The 20542-nt window shown below is 55.7% G+C and overlaps 1 protein-coding gene across 1 annotated transcript in view; it reads left to right on the top strand.

Moving 5' to 3' along the window:
- Positions 1-20542, top strand: part of SLIT1 (slit guidance ligand 1) — a 61182-nt gene that overhangs the window by 11930 nt on the left and 28710 nt on the right. Inside the window, exons 2-4 of the mRNA XM_065638558.1 lie at positions 688-759; positions 1060-1131; positions 1739-1810. Coding sequence (XP_065494630.1) covers positions 688-759; positions 1060-1131; positions 1739-1810 — 216 coding nt within the window. The remainder of the gene's footprint in view (positions 1-687; positions 760-1059; positions 1132-1738; positions 1811-20542) is intronic.

Here is a 20542-nt window from a genome sequence, read left to right as displayed (position 1 = left end):
GGGCTTTTGCACGAGAGAGCAGTGCCAGGAGAAGCAGCTTGTCATGTACAAGTGTCTCTTGGCAGGTGAAACTTAAAGTGTGGCTTATTCTTCTGGCAGGTGTGAGATGGCTGTGCACTGAAGTAGTTGTGATGCATGTGAGTGACCGGCAGCTGGGTGTGGGTGGGAGGGATCCAGCTTTCTGGGGATGGTTGTTTGCTTTCTTATTAACCCTGCCCTCTGTAAACTGCTCTGTGTGTTTAGGATGACCCTACCAGGTGTTTGCTGCATTTCCAGAGCAGGATAATGTGCATTCAGCCAGGCAGCTGCTGGTGTTGCTGGGCTGCTTATTGCACTGCTGATGGCTCTGGGGCTTCTGTCCCAAGGGAGGCATTCAGTGTGGGGACAGGGAGACGGGAGAGCTGTGCAGCCCCTGCCCCTTGCTGCTTTATGGTCCGTGAAAGAGGCCAGCTTACCCACTCCTGGTCAGCCAGGCTTCTGTGTGCCCAGCACTGCTGGCCATTGAGGATGAGGTCCTCTCTGGAGCCAGCAGCCGGCTCTGCCATTCTTGGTGAGGAGCACAGAAATGCAGCAGCCACTGCTGTCCCTTGGGCCTTGTCTCCCCTTTGTGAGGAGCTGTTGGGGAGCCTCAGTGCCTGGCCACCTCCTGAGTGCTTCCTTGCTGATCTCTGCCTCTTCTCTCTGCAGGGAGCTCAACGGCAACAACATCACGCGGATCAACAAGAATGACTTTGCTGGGCTGAAGCAGCTCCGTGTCCTGTGAGTTCCCAGTGAGGGGCCGGCTGCCCCAACCCTGGGGCTGTGCTTGGCTTGTGGCCTCTCATGGGGTTGGTAGAGATGATGCTGAGCCCTTTGCTGGTGGGGCTGGAGGGCATCTGCTTTGGGCTGAGCATGGTGGGCTTCCCGCCAGGGGAGCAGTGGGGAGAAAGAGTCCAGGTTTTATTGAGGGGTTGGTGGGAGCGAGGTGGCCCTGGGTCTGCAGGAGCATCGGGGACACCACTGGTGAGACAAGGGCGCTGGGGACCACCTTTCCAGAAAGCTGACCCCTTCTCTCTGCAGGCAGCTGATGGAAAACCAGATCAGCACAGTGGAGCGTGGGGCGTTTGATGACATGAAGGAGCTGGAGCGGCTGTGAGTGCCTGGGCATGGAGGCAGGTCGGCAAGAGGCAGCCCGGTTTAGTTGCAGAGAGCATCCTTTCTTTTTTTGCCTTAAACTATAATGTATTGGTGCTGCCTGACTTCAAACATCTTCTCTGCTGGTATTTTATAGTGTGGGAAGCAAACCTATTTCTGTTTCTATAGATCCTAAAGTCCTTTCTAATGCTTTTGAGGTGAGGGGCAGGTTAAACACAAATCATTCTCACTGCTATCAGCTGTGTCCTCTGCCTTAGTGAGAGAGCTGTAAGTTCCAGTCCAGTACTCAGTAAAATAGCTCAGCAGTTTAAAAATCCTGAGCTGCTCATGCAAATACGAGGAGCTGAACAAGCAGCAAGTTAACAGCATAGAGTCCTGTTTACATGTAATTACAATATTTCAAGTCTATTAATACCCTGTTGGTTGCCTCTGCCTCAGAGTGTGTGAGCAGGACAGGGATGTCCTCGCCAGGTGGGATGCTCTGCTTTAATGGCCCCTTTGAGTGAGCCAAAGAGCCCCAGCTGAGCCCAGAGCTGCCAGCTGGGTTGCAGGCAGGATGGTTGCTTTGCCCCCGAAACCCTGACCCTTTCTTCCTTCCCTGCAGACGGCTGAACCGCAACCAGCTCCACACCCTGCCCGAGCTCCTCTTCCAGAACAACCAGGCGCTATCACGGCTGTGAGTACTTTTTGTGCCTGTGGGTGTTGCTTGTGGGACTGACGAGGGGTTTGGGGGGCACTGACATCCCAGAAGGTGCTGCTTCTGGGGGTTTGTGCTTGTGGTTACTGGTGTCTGGTCTCAGTGTGTGGCAGAGGAATGCGCCCTGTTTCTGAGCAGCCCGAGTGTGCAGCATGGCAGGGAATTGGCTTTGCCTGGCAGAAGCCCTGAGACTGATACTGTTAAGGGTGGTGTTACAAGCCCTTGCAGTGTGTGGGGATGTGGCAGGAGGTGCTGGTGGTTTGGGCTGGGACTGATGTCGCTGAACTGGGCTATGCCTGCATGGTGCTGGTTGCAGAGGTGCTGTGAGCCATGCAGCTTCCTCTCTGGGTGTGGGTCACAGAGTCTGGATTGGGTTGTCATGAAGGGAGAGTGAAAGAGGATGTCCCTGGGGGGTCACATCCTGCCCAGAGAGCCCCATGGCCCTACTCTAGAGCTGCCTTTTTGCTGGTGTCTGGGGAAGCCTGGGAAAGGAGGGGAAAGCCCTGCCTGGGGTGGATTTAGCCCCTCACTCCTGCTGCTCCCTCCCCGCACAGCCCTGCCTGCCCCTCTCCCTTCCCGTCCCTCTGCACCCGCAGAAACACCCCCAGGGACCATCTCCTGTCATGCAAGCCCCAGCTCTGCAGACCCCTGTGCTCTTCTTCTGTCTGTGCAGCAGCAGACTGCCTGGGGAGGGTTGCTGGGTTTTGATAGTCTCTTTTCCATATTGCTTTTCCCTTGCCTGGGGCTCCTTTGATCGGGCAACAGTGCCATTGGCACTGCCAGCATTGTTCGAACTGCAGGAAATCCTCTTAACAAAGCATTTACCGGCTCTCAGCTATGTCAGGCACCATGCATATTGGGAAAGGGGGCTGTGAGGAGCAGAGGATGCTTGCCACACTGAGGCTGGGTGCTCTGCATCGCTCAGAGAAGATGCTTACAGCCTGTGACTGATTTGCAGTGTGTAGGAGCTGGGAGATTGTGGCTAGGACACAAGGTCTATGCTTACTGCATCTTGTATCTCTATTTCTCAGCTGTGAAATGAGAATGCCAGATCCCTGCTGGGGCAGGGCAGGAGTGGATGAAATAACTGAATGGGCTGAGACATTGCCAGGAAAGGCATGGCCATGTCAGGGCCAGACAGCACTGCCCGCACAGGCAGGCTGTGGCTGAGCCGTTTTGCTCAGCGGTGATGCTGGTTTCTCTGACAGTGCCAGGGAGTCAGTCCCAGCGTCCAGCTTGAGGCGATGTAATGAAGGGTTAAAACACCATGTGGGTTGCCAGTGTGGGATGTGTGAAATGGTGGACCAGTGCCAAAGATGGGCCTAGGTAATGGCAGCTGATAGCACAGGTGTTCAATTAATTATCAAATGGCATTTGTTGAGCTCAGCTGTGCCATATCGTGGCGCCAGCAAGGGCTCATCCTCCTCTAGCCACCCAGTGCATAACAAAAACTTGGCCAAGAGAATTATTGTACAAACATTAACGTTCCCCTTTTAATCTTCTCTAGATTTGAATACCGTGGTCTTTCAAAAAACAAACCCCACAATTCATCAGGGAGATGCAGAAGGGCACCCTCACAAGTGGGCTGTGTGGTGTGACCCTCTGCAGCCCCTGGGCTCCCGTGGGGCTGGGGCTGTGCTACCGTGTGTGGGGCTGCATGTGCCCCCACAGAATGTGTATGGGGCTATGTGTACTGCTGTGGATGAGAAGAGGTGTGCAAGATGCTCCTTGCAGCCACCCTATGCACAGGTGTGTTTCAACCTCTGCCTGTTGCTTTACTGTTGCTTCCTGCAATGTGGTGGTTGTTTTGAACCTATTTTCCTCTGCCCTGAAACTGTTTTCTGGCCATCTCTGCTATGACAACCACTGCCTGTACACCAGCACCCTGAGCTTTTCTTGTGCAATCCAGGGCTGTGTGAGTGGGCTCAGATTTTTGCAGCTCTTCAGCTGTAGGCAGTGTTGTGTCTTGGGGATCTTTGAGGCATACTCAGAGCAGAGGGTCCCTGGGACATGCTGTAGGATGAGGGAGGGGACACACACTGAGCCTCCTGCCATCCTCCTCTGCAGCCGTTACCCCACATGCTGCCTGCATGGGTGACAGCAGTGGTGCAGTGCTGCGGCTGCCCAGGGAGCACGTCAGGAGCTGCTGCCCTGGAAGAGCCTCCGGTGCTGCGTTTGGGCAGCAGAGCCCCACAAAGGACTCTCTGCTCCACCTCCTCACAACTGCTTGTTGCTGAGGTGCCCAAGGATGGTTTGGGGGGGACAGCAGGGCAGGGTGTGCCCAGAGCAGGGCTTGCCTAGCCACACTGTCATGCTGGCTTGGCTGGAGGTGGGATCTTGAGCCGTGCTAGTCCAGCCGGTGTGGGAGGTCATGACAACGCTCTTAAATTGCTGCAAACCTGGCTCAGGCTACAGGGATATGAGTCAGTGGGGAGCAGGTTTAAGTTAAATTGAAATCATCTTGCCTTGAACTGAAATCGGAGCCTCTCCACCAGGCTTTGCACTTATTTAACTGCTGAAATGGATCTGCGGTGGCACCACTGCTCAGCGCCCCCCCCCCCGCCCCAGAGTCAGACTAGGATGCCAGGATGGGGTGGGAAGAGAGAGCTCTTACAGCATCGTGCTCTTGTAGACCCTGGTCTCCAGATCATTTCCAGCAAGCAGTTCCTGTGCAGGCTTCCCCTTGCCCTGCCCAGTGCGGTTCCCCGCTGTGTGCTTCTGGAGCTCTGGAGGTGCCTGCTAGGTCCTGGTGTCCTAGTGGGGCACTTGCACTGTAATACTGGGAGGTCCTGAATTAGCAGAAACTGGCTGAGCAAGTTGGGCTGAGATTTGTTTATGTGAGAAATGAGGCTGCTGGGTTTGGCAGGTGGGTGGCAGCTGAGGCAGAAAACCAGGTGGGGGACCAGTGGGGGTTGCTCAGATGGGTACCTGGGTGCTGGCCTGGATGCTCCAGCCTCTTCCAGCCTTAGTCTTGGTGCATCTTTAGTAACACAGCAGCAGGTTAAGGCAAGTCTATTGAATGTGGGGTATGTGATACCCACAGAGCAGTTTTCCACTGTACCTTGGGCCTTATAGAAATATCTCACAAGCACAGGGAGGACGGCCTTGGGCTGAGTTCAGGATAGAGAGCTGTTTGTCCGCCTCCTGGGTCTGAGTGTCAAAACCTAATCCACCTTGGTGGTGCTTTGTGGTCTCCCAGCCCAGCTCGAGCTGCAATTAGTTACTCGGATCTTGGCTATAAAGAGCATTTGTGCATTGGGATAATGGAAAGGGTTGGAGTTAAACCTGATCCATCAGCGCTTAAATAAACTGGGGAATGGCAGGAAAGGGCCAGCGGAAAGCAAACCTCGGGTGAGGGCATGGGGGAGGTGAGATGGCTGGAGAGGAATGTTTTCCCCTTGGTATTTGGGAATACTGAGCTGACGCCTGTGCAGAGCCCCTCTTGGTCTGAGATGGTGAATGGGGGAGGCTGTGCCAGCACCTTGGCAGCAGGACCAAGAGGCAGGAGGACTCTCCGCGTGGCCTCCCTTATTTATATCTGCCGCAATGAGCGGATAACTCATTAAGCAGTGCCGGTGGCTGGAAATGGTGCTGATCTGAGGTTTCGCTGGAGAGCGCATGACCCCAGCGACCCCATCTCAAACTGGGTTTAATTAAACTGTCAGCACTGGATGAAAGAACAAAGCGTTGTGGGCTTTGGGGGGGCTGGGGTCCCCCCCCCAGCTCACTGGGGAAGAGCGTGTCTCCTGCGAGGTGGAGAGCTGAGAAAAAAACATGGATCTTTCCTTCCATTGAGGAAAACTACCCAGGCAAGAAGGTGACCTTTGCTCTTGTGCTGCCCGGTGCTGGTCCTCGGTGCCCTGCAGCTGCGCACACCTGGGCTCAGCACTGGTGCCCTGGTGCAGCCTGTGGCATGCCAGAAGCCAGGGGGATGCTGGCAGACCTGACTTCAGCATCTCTCCTGAGCTCTCAGGAGTTGTTTGTTCCCCTTGGGATTCCCCTGGGAGCAGGGACCAAAGCCCTTGTGTTTCTCTCTGCTCCCTTGGGAAGAATGGGAGAGGAATTTTGTAGCCCTGTCTCCCTTCTCTCCCTACCTTCCCTTAAAACCTCCTCCTGAAGCTGTTTCTAAGCCCCTTTGGGAGTGCTGGGTGGGTGAGGCGAGGAGGACAGAGGAGGCGAGATGGCCATAGCAGCAGCGTGAGAACAGAAACCCTGCGGGAACATCGTCAGGGAGGCAAAGACGTGGGCTGTTGAAATGTGCTAAAGGCAGCCAGGATGGCTATAAATAAACAGTTTTCTCCAAGAGAAGCTGAGCTGGCGCGAGGAAAGAGAGGAGCAGTAGGTGCTTGGCTGTGGGGAGCCCTGTGGAGATACTCCCTGAGGGGACCGGTGGCCTCAGCTGGATGTATCCCCGTGGCAGCGGCTGTCCAGAGGTTTCCCTCACCGAAAGCTGCAGCAGCCGCTCCATGCTCAGAGTGGCAACTGGGAGAGGATAAGCAGAGAGTGGAGGGAAAAAGGTCTTTTCTCCAGAAGGAGTAAGATTTAAGACATGGGCTGTGGCCCATTGGTTATTGTCAGACCCATGCCAACAAAAAGGGAGGAGACTGTGCTGCATCCGAGCTGGCAGCCAAGCCCAGGGGGAAGGGCCGGCGGTGCTGCTCTCCATCTGTAAGGGCAGGGGCTCCCTGGAAACAGCATTAACATCTCAATCAGGACCAGTGGCTTTCTGAGCCAGGGACATGAGAAATGCTATAGGAGCTGGAGGGATTGTCACGCTCCTATGAGACTCTCCTCGTGCAGCTGGAGCCTGCAGAGGAGTAGCGATGCTTCTCCACTTGCTTCTGTCTGGGAGCTGAGACAGAGACCAGGGGGTGATCCAGACTCCCTCTGGACCAGGGGTATTTAAAGATCCGGGTGATGAGGGACTTCTGAGCTGAGTTGCAAAAAACACCTAAGGTGTTTATGCCCAGGCAGGAGAGGTTGCATTCCAGTGAGCTCTGGGGCAGGTTCCTCACACCATCCCTGCATCTGGCTAAACCCAGCCCTAATTGCCTTTAGAAAAGCAGGCAGGGGAAAAATGGAGCAGTGCTAAATAACCCAAAAAAATGCAAATCACATCCTTCAAGAAGGAGAGGACCACAACCAGGCAGAAGGAAGCTGTGAGCTGAGTAGTAGCAAAACAGAGTGACAAGTGAAAAAGGAGCTGTCGGAGAAAGGAATAACAAACCAGGCCCTGCTCAGATGGGGCTGGCTGCGTGTGGGAGGTGTTGCTTGCAAGACTGTACCAGTGACCGTCCCTCTTGGTGCTGCACTGGGAAAACCCCCGGATAGGAAAGGGAGAGATGAAGAAACGATGGAACAAAAATGCGTGCTTGGTGGCGGCTGGGTGGGGGAGCATTCCCATGTCCCTGCGGTGGGTGGCTGTGCTGGGGGGTAGGTGTGGGTATGGGGAGGATGCTTGCTGGGGGATGTGGGTGTTGCAGCTCTGCTCCTCTCCCAACCGGAGGGACTCACCTGCCTGAGCCCTGGTTTCGATCTGACAGGGGATTTTTGGTGCCTGCCTGTGTGTTGGCTTCTGGAATTCCTGCTGGGGTCATGGGCTGGTTCTGGCTGTGCACCGGCTCTCCTGCGCCAGGCTCTCACCTGTCCTCCCATGGCCACTCCTCTTGGGGCTTTGGCTGAGATTTACTACCCCTAGAGAGGTTTTGTGCTTGTTCTGCAGACTATGTGCTCAGCATGCGCCTGGGAGCCTGCAGCTGCTGACGTGGGAAGGGACCTGTGGGCACAGCATCATATTTTCATCTTTCTGTGCCAGAGCACGGTCACTTCAGGTCCCCAGGCACTTGCCCCTTTGCTCTTTGCACAGATACGTACATGCTGGTGTCCCTGCACAGAGGTCCGCAGTGTAAGAGCCGGGTGCCAAGGTCAGAGCAAAGAGCAGCTCCCCCTCAGAGCAAACCTCCCTGCTTCCCCAGCATCCTGCATTTCTCTCCCAGTTTCGCCCTCCAACAGCATCCCCCTCCTCTTGCCAGGCAAAGGCCAAGTGTCCTCGCTGTCACCGTGCCCACGTTTTGGCTGTTGTCTCCTCGACTCAGGGTGCTGTACCCCCTCACGCTCCCCAACAAAGCCCCTTCTGTTGGGGATGGAGTGGGGCTGGGGAGGGGGCAGGCTGAGACGTGTCCCCCCGAATACCAATCAGGAGGAGGAGCATGTTGATCCTGGCAGCTGGGGGGGAACAGTGGGTTCCGCGTGCTGTGAGACTCCCCCACCAGCGTGGGGGATGGGGAGGGGGAAGTGTGGCCTCACAGCAGCCCCCAGGAACAAAGAGTCAGTGTGGCTCATGACAGCTCTAAGGAAACGCGGGAAAACAAATGTGCCACTAATAGGTGGGGAGGTTACCTTGGAAAAGATGCTGCTGGGCGGGCGGCCAGCCCCCTCCGCAGCGGGCTGGCAGGCGGCAAGGGGCTGCGGCTGGCACTCCTGGCTTTGGGGGGACCAGGGGGTTGCAGTGGGGCCGGGCTGAGGTGGGTTTGCATGTCCTTGCGCTGCTGTCCCCTCTGGGGACAGCATCCTTATGGGTGCAGCAAGCGCATCTCCGGGCTTCTGTGCTGGGTGTCCCCTCCAGGGAAGTGGCACCGTTGTGCAGGGAGCTGCTTGCTGCCTGCTTGCTCTCCCCCTTCTTCCTCCATCGTTAATGTGCCACAGACCTCAGCTGGGTTTTTTTTGTTTTGGTTTTTTTTTAGGACCCCAAAAAGCTTCCCTGGGGAATCCTGAGTACAGCCCAACCTCAAAGCCTCATGAATTAAACACTTTTAAAAGACCTTTTTACATTTAGGTGCTTCCATAAATTTTTTGGGACCTGACTCGCAGTCACTGGAAGCACAGGAGTGCCAGGGTGAGGGTCACAGCTGTGCCCCAACCTGCCACCAAGCAGCCTCCCCCTTTGCTTCCCACCAACCTGGGCCCCCTCCCACCGAGGTGATGGTGCAGACCCTACACGGGGGTGCCCTGGCCCCCTGCTCTGTTCTGAGCCGTTATCCCGCTGGCGAGCCGGGGCTGCCAGGAGCGGGCATTGCCAGCTGACTGCCTGGAGATAATCTGCTCCGTCTCCCTGCGCACCCCGTTGTGCTCCTGACTCAGGGCTGGCTCTGGCTTTCTGGGCATTGAGCTGCTTCCAGGGTTTCCCTGGCGATGGTGGGGTCAGGTCCTGCGCCTGGGGTGCCCTGCTTGAGCCACCAGCACCGCCAGACACACACTCCGTCTTGCTTTGGGTCCAGGCTTGAATTTGGTTTTCATAACGTTATTAAAGCGAAAGGGTCTGGGTCTGTAGTGAGGTGCAGCTTCAAGCCCCCTGCCCCTTTTGGCAAAGTGCCCCGCTCCACGAGCCACTGTGCAGGGCAGCCCTGCCCAGTGATCCCTGTTGCACCAGCAAATGGGAATTTGCAACCCGCAGGAAAAAGTGACAGAAAATTAAGGCTAGGTCTTCCTAATGCTGGGCAGTGGTGCTAATTACACAGCTATTAAACACAGTGAAATTATTTATTCCCCCCACCCCTCGCAGCTCATTGACTGCATTGTACCACGTTCACCCCTCGGCCACCTTTGGTGCCCTGAAAGAGTTAAAAGAGCGCTCTGAGAAGCCGATCCCTTTGTCCATGTGTTTTGGGAGCAGAATAAAGGCATTTCCTTTCTCGTTTTCACAGCTCAGATAGTAGAAAGGTTCAAAGTAATTTTAAAGAATCGTGAGCGGAATTAGCCTTTGGTAACTAGACCTCTAGGATGTAGAAGAAAAAAGTCTTACGTGGTGATTTTAGGGTAATTTACAACTTGGTACCCCTGCACGTGTATCCCACAGATGTGTTAATGTGCAGAGCCAGATAATTAACCTGTTTTTGCTGGTTGATTTTTCTCACTGCTGTAGGTGGGTAATTTTCCCCATGCTGAAGTGCCGTAAAGACCAAATGTGTGTGAGTGGGGAAGATGCCCCTTCTCACTACCCGGGCATTTCCTGGTGTGGCAGGGCTTGTAGACATTACCAAGGGAAGCCGTGGGCTGGGGGCATCTTGGTTTGGAGAGCCCGATTTCCCTGTGCTTGCGATCAGCATTCGGGCACAAGCACAGGGCAGCTGCCTGCACAAAGAAACCCGGCCGGCAGCATGCTGGGGGTGGGTTTGGGGAGATGGGGATTCATTTTCCAGATTCTCATCTGTGTTAAATTAATTATTCTCCCAGGCTTATCCTCACTTAACCAGCAAGATGCAGACGTCTGTGGTTGGGACCCCCGCTGCCCCGCCAGAGCTAAGCAGTGTATGGATTAGGGGGTCTTACTGGCTGCCTCCTCTGGCCCTTTCATGGTTCTTGCACCCCCCTTTTCCCCCGGAGGCTTCAGTCCCCGTTTGAGTCTGTATTTCCCTTCAGGACAGGAAAAGCTGGATTAGTTTTTACTGCTCCCAAGGGAGCTGTTGGTAACCGAAGACATCTCGTTGTCTTGTGTTCTGTAAACTGGGAGGCAGGAGATGGCAGGGATGGTTTAAAATGGTTTCCTCGTCCCCCCTTCTCTCTGTCTAGTCCTCACTGCCCCTCTGATGGGGGATGGCGTTTGTGACAGAGCTGCTTAGAAAGAAGTTGCTCAGACTTTTTCCAGGCCCTGGGGCTGGAGGGAAGAGATTTCTCTGGGATGTGCAGGTGGCAAGAGCTTGACCGTCCTCTTGAGTGTTTGGGAAATGATAATTTCGGGATCTTGCGGAGGAGGAGTGAAGGTTGTTAGCCCCATAGCACAGGCAGAGTATCAAATGTGGAAAGTACAGGAAAAGCTTCTAAAAAGTGCCTCTCATCCCGGAGCTGGGAAGTCCTCCATCCCCACACCATCCTGTGGCAGAATTGGGAAGGGGACCCAGGAGTCCTGGCCCTGCATCCCCCCCGGCTTCCCATCCCTGGTACAGCACTCAAAGGAGCTTTTGTCCGGCTCCGAGCCGCACAGGTGGGTGGGCGCTTCATCCCCCCGCCCTTACCCTTGAGCTGGGATGTTTTTTCCCAGGGGCCGCAGTTGGCCTGTCGCTATGGGATGCGGGCTTGCGGGTCACCTTGGCAACAGGGGCCTGGGGATGCAGGTTGGAGGTCGATCCAGTCATAGGACACTTTTGGCATGTTTGCGTGGGGACTGGTGATCCTGCTTGCCATGGATCGGCATGTACCCAGCAAAACATGCAGCCACGCAGTTTGCTGGCTACGTGCTGCTTCATGGCAAGCACAGTGGAAGTGCAAAATTGGTGCATGCGTGGCATAGGGTGTCAGGTCAGGGTGCAGGTACCTGGCATCAGGGTTTCACCCCAGGGATGCTCCGTTGCAGCTTCTCTGCGTTGCGCATCCAGGCTATTACTGTCCGGCAATTACTGCCAGCACTATTCATTACTAATCACAGGGACAAAGTCAGGGCAGTGTGGTGGGTTGGGGGAGGATCTGTGCTGGTGGGGTAAATGAGAGCAAGCAGGCAGACTGGCTGCATTCCCAGGACTCAGTGGTGTTTCCAGCTCTTGCTGTCTGACCAGAGGCATTTCTACCTCCTGGTGTTGCCGCCCCTCTCCGGCTTGCTTGTTCTCTTCCCCACGGGTGCAGCGTGTTGCTCATTCCTGCATCCTATGATTTCACAGCATCCCCACAGCCGGGTGTTAATGAGATTAGACCCAAGCTTTAAGATGTCTCTCTCTATCCTTTGCCATCCAATTACACAGCCCACATGGTATCTGATTGCCTGCAAGAGGGGAGGACTGGGGCTGGCTGGGATGGGAGGTTGCAGCTGGTCTTTCTGGGTATCAGCCCTGCTGTGCTGAGTGCTTTTCTTTCTTTTCTTTCTTTTTTTTTTTTTTTTTTTTTTTTCCTCCCCTCCCTACTCCCCCCATGTCTTTGAGCTGCTTCATTTGGCTTTTTCATCGCTTCTCGAGGTGGTGGCTGGGCAGAATTTGTTTAAATTAACTGCTTGAATGGCAGCGTTTGTGTGTGTTGGTGGGGGGGAGCTCAGACAGCACCAGAATGGATGAGGGGGATTAAAGGTGCCTAATGGGTTCCAGATGGGCATCACGGACTGGGAAACACCCCCGCAACCCCAACCCCAGCCAGAGGCCGCTGGCAAGGAGCTCGGGGCTGAGAGCTGGGATGCTACGGTGGGCGGCTGCCTGGCTCTCCTGCAGCAGCGTGGCTGCTCTGAGCCTGTTTCTGTGGGACCGGGGTGTTCGCAGGCTTCTGGGGTGCTGGCTGCCTCTGCACCGCCCGGCTGTGCCTGGTGCAAGCAGACAGATGCACCACAGGAGGCACCTGCCCTGGCTGGTAGGGAGCACAGTGTGCAGCAGGCTCTGCTCTCCCCACTCCAAGCATCGCAGGGGCTGGGGACACGGGGCTGGAGACAACCCCAGCTCCATGCGAGTCCAGCTTTCAGAGGTGCCTCAGCTCCAGCGTTAACTGACAATGCAAATACAGCCTGCTGGAGTGGCAGTTTCTGCTCAGCAGTCTTCGTTGCAATGTGAGGAATGATAATATTTAGTCTTCGATGCCCTCCCCCTGGGCTTTAGGGTACCTTGGGGTGCTCTCTCAGTCTGATGTCCCCGCTGCTGCAGACATCATCATACTTTTTCTTACTTACAGGTGGAAAACTGAGTCCCAGAGACAGGAGCTAAATTGCTTGTGTGGCCCTGCCCATACCTGTAGAGATTAGAGATGTGGTGACGGCCCTCCCTGATTCTCCCAGGGCTGTGCCTCCCACCGATGGCCGGATTTCTCCTCCAGACCTGCTACGCGGTGCCAGGGCTGCCTGTTCACAGCCTGTCTGCTGGCAGTGCCCAGTCTGGAAGCGCATTGGTCCCAGGCAAGATGAAGCGTGCAGGAGCGAAGGGCTGCTGGGGAGCGGTGTTGCTGCTGGGGACCACAGGGCTGCGGGCAGGATTATTGCTTTTGAGTTTTATTAATGGCTGAGAGCAGGAGCGGGACATAAGCTGCAAGCCGGCTGGCTGCTGGGAATATCACCCATGCTGTAGGATGGCTCATAGTTTAGTGGGGAATTTAAGCTTCTTAGGGGAATGGGCTGCAGAAGAGTCGATCGGGTCTAACGGGAGTCTGTATCAAGTGGTACTTTTTGGCACTGATAGCTAGAAAAGCCCTGCTCCTGGCGGGAGTGAGTCCACATGCCCTGCAATGGCTTTTTGTGGATGCAGCTGTTTGCACCAGCACATCCAGCTGCATCCAAGCAGATAGCTGAGCCGGGGAATGAGACAAGGGATAGGAGAGGAGACTCACTCCTGTGTTCCCCATCCAGAGGGGCTGCAGCAGAAGGTGGGGGCTGAGGAGGGTTTGGGCAGGGTGTCAGGGAGGTGCGTGAGGAGGTTGGGAAGCGATGGCCAGCCTCCTTCATCTGCTGACCCTTGGCCGATGCACTCTGCCAGCCCTCCTGGCCCATCCTTGGCCTCACGTCTTCCCCCTGGCTCTCGTTTCCTTCCACAAATATTAAGAAAATAAATAGCGTGGCTGAAAAGGGACATCCTCGCATCCCTCCACACACAACCGCCTCTCGGGGGAGGTACACAGGTGGTGACCCCACATTCCTCAGCCTGAGGATTAACCAGAAGGAAAGCAAATATTGGCTGCTCCAGGGTCTGCCCCAGCTCGCGGCCAGGGCTGTCTCTTGCCCAAGGAAAGGTGCTTGCGGGGTGGGCAGGTCTCCATCCCTGGCAGGGGTGGTTACTCAAAGCTGGCTCTTTGCTCAGGCAGCAAAATGTCCCTGCTGTGGTCTGAGCCCACTCCTCGGGGCAGGAGGTGCCCCAGCTTGGTGGGGAGAGGCGAGGCCCCATGGGCGATGAGCTGGAGGGTCAGCCTGTGCTGGGCATTGGCTGTGGTGGGCTGGGAGCACGGCCGGTGTGCTGCCAGGGCTGCCTGCCCCTCTGCCTATTGCATGTGCACCTGAGCCTGCTCCTGTGCCTCAGGTTATTGAAGGCTTGTGGCTGCCCCATGGCATGGGGAGCTTGTGCAGCAATGATGGCATGAGCCCCACGCTGCCGGTGTTTGCACCTCTCGGCTGGGCTGCTCCCAGCCCCCATCAGCTGTGTAGGGGGTTTTGTGTCCCAGGAGTTGCTCCATGAAGTCTGGGGACCAGGAGTCGGTTGGTGCTGGGAGCCTTTATGAGCCTTCAGCACCCCAGGGCAGGATCTGAGCCCAGCAGGGTCCAGCATGGCATGTCCTCACTCTCTCCCATCCTTCTTCACTCTCTCCATCCTGGTCTTGTTTCTTAGCAACTGCCCCTGGCCAGGACTTGGGCTATGCAGGGAGGGATGTGACACTTTCCATGCATCAGTCATTTTGCCACCTGCAGAGTGACAGTGAGGTTGTTAACCCCTGTGGCACTGACTGGGCCGAGTTGCCATGAGTGAAGATGGAGCGTCCTTGTGACGCCTCCCCATGGGTAGCAGCCGGCTGCTCTGCCTCCAGCTTGATACTGATCCCTGCTACAATAATGATATGGGCAGGAATCAGGGAGGAATTAAAGGATAATTAATGCCAATCCACATGGAAAATTGCTCTCGTCAAACAAACATGATATCATTTTTCTTTATGAGCTGACAAATTGGGTTGATAAGTAGCGACTGTGGTGACATGATATACCGAGACTTCTGCAAGTCATTTTACTCTTGCCTGGAGGATACTGCCATGAAAACATTAATATTCTGCAAAAATCACTATAGCATTTCTGACAATGTGCTTCACTGGTAGACTTCCCGCGGGAACTGTCATGATCGCCTTTCTGGCAGGGTGCAGTGGCGCTCTGATAGTGGTGAACTGATGTTCACCATTTCTGCAGACCCACAGTCGTCTTGGAATCTTTAGTGGCGATATTGACTTTTACCAACCCCCCGCTGAGCCTTCTGACCTCTCATTGCCTCCTTCTATTGCCCGGCTCCAGACGAGGGTGTGCAGTGAGCTGGGCCGTGCAGGTGGTGTACCTGGGGAAAAAGCCACCTGCACCATCACAGAGCACTGTTTGGAAGGAAGCACAAACTGATAGATAAAAAGAGTGGGGCTGGTGCTGCTGTCGGGATGCTCTGCCTGAAACACCTGCGCTGGAACACATCCTCATGCAAGGTCATGCAGCTGGGGAGAAAAAAAATGTAGGTCACAGCTACAAGACAAGGAACAGCATCTGGGGACGTGGTTACACTGAAAAGGACTTAGCAGCTGTCACGGCAGCATGCTTTGGGATGCGGGCTTCCAGCACTACAGCTTGGGGGTGATGGATGAGCAGAGCAGCTCTGGGTACCAGCAGCTGGCGGGGGTTGCTGTTTTGGGGGGCGGTGGGAAAGCCTCTGCTGAGCATCATTTCTGCTTCAGGGCCCACAGTTTAGAGAGACGTTGGGAAATTAGAAAGTGCTCAGAGAGGAAGTGCAGGATAATTGGAGGTCTAGAAAACCTGCCTTCTAGTGAAAAGAATTAAAAAGCTCAGCCTATTTAGTGTATGCAAGAGGAGGCTAGGAGGTGATTTGATCCCTGTCTCTGCATACCTGCATGGGGAGAAGCCTGATTGTAGGCACCTTATTAATTTTGTAAAAAAAAAAGAGAAGAAAAAGAGAAAAAGCATAAAATCATTCAATAGCTGGAGGCTGAAACCAGACAAATTCAGACTAGAATTAAATTTGGCTTTTTCACCATGAAGAGCAGTTAACCATTGAACACTCAGGTGGGAAGAGGTGGATTGGATGTCCTTTGAAGTTGTGAAGGAGACTGTACTTCTTTTCCTGATGATGAAAACAGGAAGGGACAGGGTTGGAGCAGGAACCCCAGAGAGGGCTCTGCGTCTCAGCCCAGTGCACAGAGGTGTCCCAGTGATAAAGTCTCCCCTTTTGGGTGATGGATGTCCTCTGGGCACTGGGGACGTCAGTCCAGCTCCTCCATCCCAGGCCAGGACCTTAATTGCTCACAAAGCCCCTGAGCATCCCCGCTCCCCAAAACTGGCTGAGCAAAGCCACCTCCAGAGGCTCTTCTCCATCCCAGACAATGCAACGCAATATCTGAGCAGGCACATCTGCTGGTGGGGATGGGGCTGGGACTGTTGGGGGGTGCTCCCAGGCTGCCCCCGCTGCTCTCAGCCGGGCTGGGGACCATCCACTGGCGCCAGTCTTCCCACACTCTCCCTGGGGGATGCTCAGCCGTGGCCTTCCTGACCCCCAAGCTGCAATCCTGTCTGAGCATCTTAGGCAGAGTTATATTTTACAAGTGCAGTAAAAGGGAAAGATGGCTTTGCTTTAATTTACAAGCTACAAAGTACCCTGCCTGGTGAGGTGCCGGCTGAGCTTTGCAAGAGCTCTGGTTTGGAGTTCAGAGGGCAAATAGTGCTGGCAGTTGAAGATGCTGTCTCTCCCTTTTGTCACTCCCTTGCCAGTCACAACTGCTCTTCCTCCAGTGCCCCCATCTCTGTAGAGCCGGGCAGCGTCTGCTCCTCTCCTGTTTCCATCCCTTCACAGAGAGACACCAGCAGTGACCGTAACAGCGAGTCCAAAACAGAGCACTCCCAGGTTGTCCAGCCATGGGGTTTTCCTGGCTGCCAGTCCCCCAAAATTGTGCCTGGGACAGTGAGAAGGCAAAAGCTGGCTGTAGCTGAGGATGTGCCTCTGGGAAAGTCCCACCCTGGCTGCACATTTGGGGACAACGTGTGCAGAGTGGTGGGATGCTGTGGGGAGCTATCCTTGTTCCCGTGAGTGGGATGGTGTGTACAAACACACGTGTCCTTGCAGCCTGCTGACCCCTGATCCCCTGGTTGTAGGAATGTCTTTACATGCTCTGGGAATCTCTGTGCTCTTGTCCTTGCAGCCTGCCACTGCTGGGCCCGGGTTTTGGGCTTTTGCTTCTTTTTTTTTCCTTTTTTTTTTCCAGCCTCTTTCACAAAGACACCTATTCTCCCCCTGCGCCCCAGGGATTTACACAGAAAGCTCACCCTCAACACAGCAAAAGAAAGGCCCAGGCGGCCCGGGAGAGGAAGCACACACAAAATGTGGTGTGTGGCTCTTTGTGTCCCCTTTGTAATTCCTCTGCACAATGAACTGCCCTGGCCACCCACCAGCCCTGGGGTACCCCAGGTGCCCCATCTGCTGTGTTCCCTGATGCAGCAGCGGGTAGAGCTGGGGATGCTCCTCACTGGTCAGCCAAGAACGCAGTCTTTGTGCTTGGAAAAGAGGAAATTTGGGCAGGGTGGAGATTGCCACGTTCTTGCAGCAGCAAAAAGCCCCCTCGTGTCCCCGCTGGCCCCTGGGCAGAGTGCTGGGGGGGTCCCTCCAGCAAAGCCCTTCCATCAGACCCGCTCTGATGGCTTTTAACATGCTAATGACCCTCTCGAGGGCAGGAGCAACTCTGTGTAAAACTCATGTTCAGCCCTCGGTCATGGAAATTTGCTTGGAGATACAGTGTTAAATATTTATCCTCCCCGCCTCCCTCCCAACTCTGCAGGCATTAACAATAGCGAAGGCAACCGGCCCCTTCCCCCTTGCCAGAAACATGTGGCTCCTGGACCATGACAGCGAACGTTATCGTTTGTACCTGTGAATTATTGATAAGGTATAAGATAGTTCTTGCAGTGAAAAAATAATGAGGGGGACAGGCTGTTTGCAGCCTGGTGGGGCAGGCGCTGCTGCAAGCCCTCTTCTCCAGGGGCAAAATGGGTGTTGGGACTCTGTTCCTGCGCACCCCATCCGCCAGCTGACTGTGCCAGCCCTTAGCAGCGTGTGGCCACACCAGGCTGCCTTTGTGCACGGCGGCTCCTCTCTTGGTGTGGGTCTGGCTGGCGCCTGTCCCCTCCTGCCTACCCGCTGCCTTCCCCGGGGGACGTGGGCAGCTGCCCTGCCTCCCATGCCCCATGCTGCCTGCAGCCTCCCTGGGGCAGGGGTTGCTCGCTCCGGCAGCTGCCTGCTGGCCGCAGGGTGAGCAGGGATGTCCCAGCTCTACGGGACAGCTGCCCACCCCGCAGTGCCGTGGTGGGGAAGCGGCAAGTATCGCCGGGCCCTGCAGACACTGTGGCTCCAGTGAGCAGATGGGTTTAGCCCGGGAGGGGCTTGGGAGGGGCTTGGGAGGTCTCCAGGGGCTGGAGGAGGGAGAGTGGTCCTTGGCTTTATGGCCACAGATGCGCACTGTCCCTGTGCTCTAATCTGTCAGTGAGGCTGATGAGTCCCTGGAAAACAGGTGGCAGCCCTAGAAAGGGGTCCATCCCCCTGGTTCAGGGCTGTCCTTTAGCTGGGAGCTGAGCAGAGCAGCTCAGTGCATCCATCCCCTGAGCTGCAGAGGTGAGAGCCTGTTCCAGAGGGCGCCTGGCTCTGCCAGCTCTGCTGGGTCTGAGCTTTGGCTGCACTTTGTGAGGCTCTGGGATGCCACACGGGAGGGTGCAGATGGCTCGGGGAGATCTTGTCAGTTGCGTGGGCAGTCCAATTAAAATCAGGGTGCCTCTTTCAGCCAGTTTAAAGCCTGGCTTTGAGGTACTTAGACTCTCAGTCCTGCTTTGTTCTGCGAGGAGAGCATTAGCAGGAGAGCCAGGACATTAGTGTGCGGAGCCTGTCCCAATTTGAGGTTCCACATCTGTGTCCCTGGGCTGGGTGATGGGGCAGCAGGGTGCCGCACCCACCCCTGGGACAGCGAGGGTCTGGGGGGAGCCTGGTCAGGATGAGGTACCCTCCTCCCTTGCACAGAGACCCACTCCAGCAGCACCACTCCTGCCCAGCAAGGGGCTGCCCAGACCGGCCACACACTGATATCAGGTGTTGCTTTCCCAAAAATGTGTCTGAATCCGATGTCCTAGACTCCAGAGATGTAGGATGTGCTGTTATTTCTGAAGATACAGGAGTGCCTGAGAGGCAGAGCAGCCCCTGCCCATCACCTGCCACAGCCTGGGCCATGGCTGGGCCTACCTGGGCAGCACTGCTCCCCGCCTCTTGCCCCATTTGTGGCTCCCAGTAGTGACTCTGGGGCTGGGAGGATTCCCATGAGCCACCAATCTCTGTGCTCCCTCGCTGGGTCTCCTGGGGAAGGTGGTGGTGTAGGGTGCTTGTATGGAGGGAGGTGGATGACTCATGGTATTCCTCAGTGTTGGCACTGCCACTGTCCCTTTCTGTCTGGCCTGAATGTTTTGGATACTGATTTTAACTGCACACTGCAGCAGGAGAATTACTCCCAGCCACTGGTTTCTGTCTTCCTCCCCGCCTAACCACCCCAGAGTACTCCTTGGGTTGTGTGCCCAGGGAAGCATTTCTGGCTGAGGAGCATTGCACTGGTCTTTCCACTGGCCCCAAATGGTGGATTGGACTCATGGAGGGACCCTGTCCCCTCCTGCTGCTCCCCAGGGTGCTGCTCTCCCAGGTGTGCTTGTGCGAGGGTGGGTGAGAAACAATACTGCTGGGGCAAAGGTTTGAGAGTGATAAATAAGGAGTGATTCAGAGAGCATGCGTGTGTGCATGCTGGTGGGTGTGTGCATGCGATGCGGTGGGTGACAGGTTGCAGCACATGTGCTGAAGTGCACATGGGCGCAATGGGAGATGCTCCCAGGCAGCACGCAGGGAGCCCCTGGTCCGAGGGTGCTCCGGTGTCAGGCAGCGATACCCTCACGTACAGCTGCAGGACAGGAGCTGTAGCAAGGAAGGGGTGAGTAGGGTTCCTGTGCTGTGGCAGAGCATCCCTGAGCACATGATTGATCCCAGCATTAAAGGCTCTGGGAGTGTGAGCCCTTGTCTCCCTGCTCGCCCTTCTGCTCCCTGACTTGCTGCTGGTTGTGCAGCAAATACAGGCCAGGCCGCTTGGATATCAACTTTGAAGTGTGAATTTCAAACACTCCCTGTGCCCACATCCCCTCTCTGGTGTCTGATGGGAGGCGAGGAGAGCGGCAGGAGCACCCAGCACATGAAACAGCCCTGTTCAAAGCCCAGTGGTGCAGCTCCTGCTTGGAAGACGGGTTAAGTTTGCAGGCAATTACCCAGTGGTGTTCCCTGCCTTCACTCCCAGCCTTTTCCCCTGCAGACCACCTGCCCTTTACTGTGCTTTTAGAGGAGGAGCCTGGCACTGGAGCAGCCGTGAGCTGCATCAGGCTGGGCTCCTGCCTGCAGGTTGCAGTGTGGGGGATGCTGCATGGTCCCCGTGGCTCCGTCTCAGCACTGAATTTGGCTCTTACACCAAGCAGGTGTCGAGGGTGGAGGCACAGATCCTTCCTGTGCAGAGAGGACAAAACAAGGCAGCCATGCTTTGGCTCATTCAGAGCTGACACATGAGGACAAGACCAAACCCAAGGCCTTTTCTCTCCAGCGGTTTTCTGGCTGGAGAGGTGCAGTGGGGATGCCTCATCCCACCCTGGATCTCAGGGATGCTCTTCTGCTCAGCTGGGGCTGCGTGTGCATGGGGAGGATCTGGCCCTTTCCCTGTGTGAGGCAGAGGCAAGACAGCATGTGTGAACTCGACTTCACAAGACATCAAATGCGCTGCAGTTGGGTGGAAATTGGCTCTCGGAGCTCCTTTCTTCTGGTGCCGAGCAGCTCCCCGCTCCTGCTCCCCCCTCACTGGCTGGATGTGTTGATAAAATGAGGAAGCGCCTGCTCCCCTCTGAGCTGTGGTGCCTGGGATCACATCTCCGGGCTCACTGACAATTTGCATTAACGTTTACTTAACTAACCGGGAGCCCTCTTACATCCCACCCACCTTTGCTGTGGG

Source organism: Caloenas nicobarica, chromosome 7 (assembly GCF_036013445.1).
Source record: "Caloenas nicobarica isolate bCalNic1 chromosome 7, bCalNic1.hap1, whole genome shotgun sequence".
NCBI lineage: Eukaryota > Metazoa > Chordata > Aves > Columbiformes > Columbidae > Caloenas > Caloenas nicobarica.
Note: the sequence above shows the minus strand (reverse complement) of the source record. Positions and strands in the feature narration are given on the sequence as shown.